The sequence below is a fragment of the Genypterus blacodes genome, unplaced genomic scaffold (genome assembly GCF_046128005.1).
Source record: "Genypterus blacodes isolate CSIRO-AG114 ecotype Tasmania unplaced genomic scaffold, CSIRO-AGI_Gbla_v1 ptg000201l_1, whole genome shotgun sequence".
NCBI classification, from domain to species: Eukaryota; Metazoa; Chordata; class Actinopteri; order Ophidiiformes; family Ophidiidae; genus Genypterus; species Genypterus blacodes.
In genome coordinates this window covers 201,630-209,901 of record NW_027467000.1, presented here as the reverse complement: position 1 = coordinate 209,901, position 8,272 = coordinate 201,630, and the positions used below count along the sequence as shown (strand labels likewise).

Genomic DNA, 8,272 nt, shown 5'->3' with positions numbered 1-8,272 from the left:
CGGCGATGCAGGCAGGTGCTCTCTCTCCCTGGCAGCCATTTTGGTTTGTTTGTCCTCATTAGGTTGAGTTTGTAAATGGACCCCCAGCTTCTATAGACTCAGACGTGTCCATCAGTGCTGCTGCTCATCCTGGGGCTTCACTCTGTAGAGCTCGAGGACGTGAACCTGCAGGGTCCTTCAGATCAGCAGGAGCAGCTGGGTTTGTTGTTCGGGGGTTAGAAACAAACATAACGTGCAAACATGCAGAACCAAATCCCTGAGGTCATTAGGAGCTCCCTGACTGGAATTACACAAAGCACTTCTCCTTTTATGTCTTTGTAACCTCATTTTAATCTGTTTTAGTTTTAGTGCTTTCACCAGCTTAAAAAGACACTCTGTGGGCGCTCAGTGACCCTCTATGATGCTCTGCGATGCTCTGTGAACCTCTACCATGCTCTGCGACCCTCTATGATGCCGTGTGACCCCCCCCCCCCCCCCCGTGACGCTCTGTGACGCTCTGTGACTAATCTTGTAAATGAAACGTGTTACATAAATAAACTGGCTGGCAAAACCCTGAGACAGCAAAAGTGTAAACATGGATGGAGTCAGGCTGCTGAATGTTAGCATGGATAAATGTCTTTTATTCACTTTCATTTACTTTTGTTCAACAATTACTGTTTCCTTCTTGACCTCATAGAGCAGCATGTGTCCTCACACTGTGCTGCTGTTGATGTGAGGTGTGTGTGTGTCACAGTGAGACACACACACACGTCCCTCTCTCTCTCGCTCGTCCCCTCACTGCTGAGACTCGGTGACGCTTGTCGAGTTGTGAGTTTTCCTGAAAGATAACAAAACAATAGAACAGCATTACGAACATCTTAGATATCCAATCTCAGATTAACCGTCCTGTAAGAATCTAACATCATTTTAACAATTTTCATTTCAGGCTTTTCACTGTCATCAGAATATTGGAAAGTTTATGGATTTTGAAAAAGTGTTTGTGTGCATTTTAATGTTATAACTCCATAAATAAGGGACCTTTGTTGTTTGTTTTGTGTTTATGTTTATGGTCAGGTTTGTTGGTTCTCATACTGTATATTTAGAGCATTAATTACTATAATTACACACACAAGTACCTATAAACAGTTTAGTTCAGAATAAAATCATCAAATTAAGCCGCACAGGAAACAAAGTAAATACATAAAGTAAATAAATCAAAGTAATATAATCCCTTCTGGATGCAGGTTTCTCACCGCGGCCCCTCGATGTCGTCGATGGTCTCTGGCAGTCTGACGTTCAGCGTCTCTGGCAGCAGCAGAGCCACCAGGCCGCACAGCACGGCCACCGAGCAGACGATGATCTGAGCCAGGAGAGGCCAGACGTTGTCCAGCATCAGGACCAGCGGCGCCACAGACACGCCCACACGACTGGTTAGGCTGGTGTAGCCCAGCGCGTTCTGTCTGCAGAAACCATCACATGTGTGCCTCTCAGTCAGATGTGTTCCAGGTGTTTCAGGATGTTTTCACTCATTTGTTTTGTTTCACACAGTAAGAACCAAAAAACATGAACAACAGTCTTCATCAGAAACAAGGAGGGAGCATTAAACCAACACAGGAAGCAGTTCTCTGTGGTGGGAAAACAAAGAGGAACTTGTGGTCCTCGATGTAAGCAGAGGCTGAATCTGAAGACATGTGGTAATGCACATGCTGCTTCACATGATGAAGCAAACGGGACGCCTTTATTTAGCATTAAGCACACGCTCCTAGAACACGTGACGGAGACGTGGCGTCATTATGGAGGCGACTGACCTCACAACTGTGGGGAAAATCTCTGAAGTGTGCAGGAAGGCGGTGGTGAAGGCGGCTTCAGAGAGGCCTTTTCCCAGAATGGCCACTAGAGTGCGCAAAAGCCAGAAACCTGCACAGGAGAAGAACGCAAACAATAGCACGGTGTGTAAACGGTGAAACAGATTGTTTAGGTTACCCAAACATTCCAACAGGTCAATCACAACTTAAACTTAACTTTGATTTTGGAGTCTTGAACAGGATTCAGTTCGCTTTAACACACATTTAATTTAGTGAGATTAATCTGACTAATATTCACAGAAATTGTGGATGCAGCACATTTTTATTCTGTATTCCAGGTCAGATCAGTTGTCTGTTTGTTTGTTATTGTGGTGATTTTCTTACTTTCTTATCTAGATGTTTGTTTGTTTGTACTGGAAATGGACAATAAAAATAAACAAACAAACAAAACCCCATGATTGTAAATTAATAAGATCGCCGTTGTCTATGAGTTCACATAGAAATCACTTTAAAAACGTAATATTGTATCATTTAGAGTCTTTGGTATCAAGTCTTTCTGAGCTAACAGGCCAAGTCACGTCTCGAGTCAACTTCAAGTTATCAAGCAAAGATTTAGTTAAAGCAAAGTTATCATCCCACAAAGATGAACGTTGATTGACAGGAGGCACATTAATGAGGAACTATGAGTGCAAATGTGGACTGACAATAAAAACAAACTGAATTAAAAACACATTGTAACATTTCTGTAAGAAAATATATCTGAAAAAAATGAATTTTTAATTTTAAATGATCAGTCATAATATTATATATTTAAATAAATATTACCAAATATATAAATATGACATTATTCCCATATCTGCCTTCAAATAAAGCCAAATGTTTTGTGAATGGATGGAGCATAAACGTGTGTAAGGACCTTGTGGGATGAAGATGTTTATGAAGATGCAGAGTCCCGTCAGTAACAGAGTCCCTGATTGGCACTTCCTCCGGCCAATCATGTTGAGGAAGAAATAGACCAGGATCTTTGCAGGCAGCTCAATGGCGGCGTAGATGAAGTGAGTGAGGTAGATGTTCAAGCCAAAGCCACTTATGTTCAAGCTGATGCAGTAATACGTGCAGGCCACTCCAAACCTGCAGACCAAACCATGTACGTTCATATCCTTCAACCAAACCTTCAATCATCCAGTTTCATCACATGTTTGTTTGTATTCCTGTATGTATGAAACTTAGGAGTATTTCTCTGATGGTGCCACGTTAAGTTCCTGTCCATCTTCTGCTCTCTTCACATTATGAAACCACTTTCAAGGTGAAACTTGGCTGCCAGGTTGGTCACAATCTATTAGATGTTGGCAGCGGTTGGTCTGATGGTGGCGCTGTTATTACCATTTTGGACCATAACTTTAGAATCACAAGTCATTGAATCATAACTCATCCATGTTGTCCCGTTTGAGCCAAACTAGAGTTTCTGCCATTTTGAATTTTGTCGTTAATTGTGTGTTTTTTGTCTCTCCTCCCACAATTTTGTGTTAATCGTCACACGTAGAATGACCACACCTGTCACATGGAGACACTCACCAGACGATCCCACTGATCAGAGTTAGGCGTCTCATCTTGGGGGTCTTTATTAAGTGCAGGTAGGAGTAATTTCTGTTCTGCTGTTCTGACAGTTCCACATCAGACAGCACCTGTGACACGCAGAGATATCAAATAAGAACATGAGTCAAGATGATCTGAGAGAGAAAATGAGAAAATGTGAACTTACCTCCAGTTTGAATGTGGATGACAGCTTTGGCCTCTTGTTGACTTTAGCACATCTATCCAGGTAAAACTGAGCCTGCTCCACTTTACCTTTGACCAAAAGCCAGCGGGCGGATTCAGGAATCCACCTACGATTAGAAAGGATGGGACAATGGATGGCAGTGAATTCAGTTATTTTAAGGACAGCTCTTAGAAAAATCAACCTGAAGTCTGAAAGATGGTTTTACAATTGGTTATTGTTTTGTGAAAAAAAACATTTGCAACAAGCTGGAGAAGAAGCGACCGGGATTGACTGGAGGGGGGCTTGGGGTGGAGGGTCAGAGGGGGACTGGGGGTGGAGGGTCATGGGGGGCTTGGGTTGGAGGATCAGAGGGGGGCTGGGGGTGGATGGTCATGGGGGGGCGGGGGTTGGATGGTCGGGGGTTGGGGGTGGGGGAAGATGTCAGCAAGAAACTGAAGAAACACCTGAAGTAACAGTTAAAGATTCTGCAATTACAGCTAGTTCTGACATAAGAACATACATTTGAACCCTTACTTCATGATCATGTAGGTAAATGTCTTCAAACGTACAGGCATAAGCCACTCCATCATTGTTACCACGGTATACAGTTCTAAGATGTCTCTTCTCTCACCACCAGCTCACCACCGCCACACCCAGCGGTGCAGTGACCGTCACGATCAGCATCCGCCAGTCGCTCACCACATAAGCCAGGCCGGCCAGCAGCATGTTACCTATGGTCCAGGACAGGCCGCCAATCACGCTGATGCACGACCGGTGACCCGTGTTCACCCACTCGATGCCTGCAAGAGGGAAGAGAGAGTAGACATTCAGGGCTGGTTTCTATAGTGACCGCTGAGCTTATTAGTAGGTCATTTTTCTTTTCCCAGTGATGGTTTGCCCTTAGCAACTTTTCCACTGGATAGAATGGTTTGATTTGACCAATTTACTGCCACTTTGAGGTTGTTTTGTTAGCTTCCCTGTGGTTTACGGGTCTGTTTGCCTTTTCCCCTGTGGTGAAAGTGAGCTCGCCTTGATACCGAGTCTGCCTCCTTCTTTATTTGGTCCCTCTCGTTTGTGTTTTAGTCCCTCACGCCATTGATTCAAGTCAAGGCAACTTTATTTCTACAGTCCAACATCACATATAATGTCTCAAAGAGCTTTACAGGCCCACAGCATCAGGACAACCCCCGACTTGCCTAAAGCACTGTCGGAAGACGAGGATTAAGTTAGAAACCTCGGGAGAGACAATTCAGAGAGAGATTCCATTGCCGGGCGTGCAATAAGAACTTCCAGTGGGATTATACAAAGACACAATAAAGCATGAAGTAAACAGTCTCTCCCTGCAGCGAACTCATGACCATGTGGCCCATTTAAACCGCTGCTAGCTCGAGCTGTACGCTGCTGCTGCTGTTGGAAGGAGATGGAACCAACGTTGCTGTTTGTCCACCACCACCCAAGCATCACTATAGGTTCTATTATTCCATATTAGGTATCAGGAGATTGATTTCTTCTTGCTCTATGGTGCTGCTGCCATAATTAAAATCCTGAGCATGCTGCATTTGTGAGTTTGTCTCGACTGAATTACTTTATTAGTTAGGCAAGCGAACCTGGTCATCTGCACTTGCCCCGCCCTTGTTGGCCTTGATATCATACCTTTCCTTATCTGTCACATTCTTTGCAAGCTCTTTATTTGACTTTCGGTTGGATTTGAGACTGTTGTTTTATTTTAATCCTCTGTTTGCCAGCAATTGATTCCGCGCCCTGATATCCGCATTGTGACAGGGAGGTTTGTGTGATTTGGCAAGAGAGCTTCAGAGGTTGTTGATGGATTTCTAAGACATTCCGAGGAAAGTGTTGGTCCTGGGCCAAAGAACATGACTGCAGATGTTCAGGTAGATCCACATCCTGGTTATAAAGTTAAAAATTAACATAGTTGCCATAGACAACCATTCAGACTGCTTGTCCTGTGTTAATAATGGATCACCACTAGACGGTGGTAGAGCAGCCTTCAAACCAGAACACTCACTGCCTTTGGATCTGGATCAGTGGGATCTGGAGCAGTAGGATAAGGATCAGCAGGATCTGGAGCAGTTGAATCAGGATCATCTTCAGATAGGAGCTCTTTGTAACCAGGCAGAGCCCCATCCAGAACTGATCGCACAGTATTGATCATTGATTTACATTCATATCTCCTCCTACACTAACATAGAAAGAGATCACTCAAGTTTCTGTGGGGAGATGTTTTAGGTCAAGAGGACTCATTATAAAAGTCAAATACAGACAGAGATGCAGGTTCCGGTTGTTATGGCAACTTGGAGAGTGCCTGGGGAAGCCCCCGGGGGAGGTTTGTGCTCTTTGAGTGTGTTCTTGTTATTCTTATCTGAATGTTCATGTGTGCAAATAAACTAAAACTGATGGGCCGCCCACATAGTTCAAAGAGTCAAACAATCTGACCACGACCTCATCACGCTGACATCACAACAGTCAGCGGGCAAGAAGTCCAACTACTGGGCCGGGATCTCTGTGTGAGTGAAGATCAGCTGCAGGGGGAAGACGACCTGTCAGGAGGGACACGTACTGAGAGCAGGGACGGATCAGTGAGCACAGAGGGCCCCAGAGCTCAGGGGGGCCTGAAAGCCAGAGCCTGTTGCATGACAATACTTTACATTCATTGCCCACAGCTGAAGGTTTTAATCATTCACATCAACAGCAAAGCCCAGAGATCTTCTGCTTGGTTCCTACCAGCATCTACGGGTCTGGAGGTACTTTGTGTAAAAAGATATGAGGCTTTATTCTATCTATCCAGGCTTGTATGCAGAGTAGCAGCCAGGGCCAGCTCTGAGGTCACATGTGCCCAGGGGCCCCACGGCCTCACACTGGGCTCACAGGGACGATACACCAGAGGCAGTTGAGTGTGTGGAGTGCGTCCCCTACTGTATGAAAGAGGCGGGAGCTTGATTTGAAAAAAGGTTTTGTTGATATATGAGTGATATTTGTTCTGCTCGTCTCCAGTATTTTATTTGTCTTTATTTAATTGTAAGCTCTTCAGTACTGCAAACACATGGACGGACGTACTACTTCCAGCTTTGCACGTTTTCATTATTGATGCATTAACATGTTCCAGACAGTTAAGATGAAGCTGTTAGATGCAACGACTTTGTGAATGGAGTCAGTGGTGTAAGTGTGTGATAGGGGCGTGGCCTTGTTGTGGACCGCATGTAGGCGGAGCATGAAGGACTCACTCACACAGAACCAGGGTGCTGATGGTGATTCCGGAGATTCCGAACCCGGTGAGAAACCTGAGAACTGCAAACATGGAGAAGGAGTTTGCAAAGGCGCTGGAGACGGCAAAGACCATGGACACCAGGTACGAAACCAAGAGTGTACTTCTCCTCCCATACCTGGAATGAAGTACATAATCATTATCCTACCAAGAACCTCTGGAAAATGTTTTTGTTTGAGTTCAATTTGATGGTTTAAGGTTTTATGACCAAAATATACGGATAAACATTTTTTTTTTTTTTTTTTTTGCACAATTATAATCTTACACCGATTGTACATGTTTAAGAATACAGTTAACATTTCTTTAATATATTTACTATTTGTTTCATTGCAGATTATATGTCAATCTTTTATTTGATTACATTTTTACACAATTTAAGCTTATTTCATTTTTTATTTACATTTTTTATTGTTCCCCAAATGTTCACATGTAACTTCTTTCATTGAGTTTATTACATTAAAAGCCTGCACTGTTTTATTTTCCCCTCTGATATCTGCTAATAAGTGTCATTGTAGAGGTCAACTTAAGGTCAGAATGATAAAACCGCTCCGTACGCAAAGGTTACTCAAAGGAGTTTGTATGTGATGGAATAATAAACATACCTATCACACAAGTATCCAAAAATTAAGGAGCCGACCATGACGCCTAAGAAGAAGATGGTTCCTAAGGTTTGGCTGAGACTTTTCTTGTCACAGACGAGGTCCCACTGAAACAACAACAACAACCAGACACTGAAGATGTGAGCAGTAACGTATCAAACATGCTTTTGCACACAGAAACATGTCCTGTCATTCTCTCCTTACCTCTGTGGACAGACTGGGAGGAAAGATGGACGTATTGTAAACCCATCCGTTCTGACACGGGACGGTGGGCAGCCTGGCGCCGTCGGAGTCGTTGGACAGAAGCTGTAGCTGAGGCTCTGGAAACATGGCGCAGGATTGGGGGCTCCCATCCTCCCGCACTGGGAGGCTCACAGCCAGACTCTGAGCTGGGGTTAGATTTCTGAGGGCCCAGCCGTCGTCCAAGGCGCTGATGTCACAGTGATGAGGAGGCGTGAAGGTGATGAAGTTGTTCAGTAAGAAGTGGCAGGGAATGACGATGCGCGGGAAGCAGAGGAGGAAGATGAGGCCGAGTTGAAAAGGCCCTAAACTATCCACTTCCTCTAGGATGCTCTCGAACTTCATCCTCACCCTTTATGTGCTCTATAAACAACAATGAAGCAAAAAATGGCGAGAGAGAGTGAGATAGAACAATTTTAAAGTTGAACAAAAAGTGAAATGACTCACCTGCCTTTAAGTTCTATAATAAAAAAAAAAAAAAAAGTCTATTCTGAAGTTTTTATTGTAAGTTAGTCTGATTAAAGTGGAGCCATGTTCGCTGCTCGGCCGTCTCTCAACTGAAGCTGAACTGAGCAGAAGACACAGCGATCATTGAACCTCGGTGCAC

At 44.1% G+C, this 8,272-nt stretch overlaps 1 protein-coding gene across 1 annotated transcript; it reads right to left on the bottom strand.

Moving 5' to 3' along the window:
- Positions 1–737: 737 nt before the first annotated feature.
- On the bottom strand, positions 738–8,021 carry LOC143015438 (solute carrier family 22 member 7-like). The gene is made up of 10 exons (XM_076169418.1): positions 7,630–8,021; positions 7,429–7,532; positions 6,790–6,944; positions 4,175–4,343; positions 3,547–3,670; positions 3,360–3,469; positions 2,701–2,915; positions 1,788–1,896; positions 1,233–1,439; positions 738–817 (listed from the first exon to the last, which is right to left on the bottom strand). The coding sequence occupies exons 1-10, from the start codon at positions 8,008–8,010 to the stop codon at positions 775–777; spliced, it is 1,617 nt and encodes a 538-aa protein (XP_076025533.1). The 5' UTR covers positions 8,011–8,021; the 3' UTR covers positions 738–774.
- Positions 8,022–8,272: the final 251 nt, after the last annotated feature.

Coding starts and splice junctions, on each gene's coding strand:
- LOC143015438 (XM_076169418.1), bottom strand. CDS start 8,010: ATGAAGTTCGAGAGCATCCTAGAGGAAGTGGATAGTTTAGGGCCTTTT. Junction 4,344..6,789: donor CATCAGCACCCTGGTTCTGT/GTGAGTGAGTCC, acceptor TCCCTCTTGCAG/GCATCGAGTGGGTGAACACG. Junction 3,671..4,174: donor GTGGCGGTGGTGAGCTGGTG/GTGAGAGAAGAG, acceptor TTCTAATCGTAG/GTGGATTCCTGAATCCGCCC.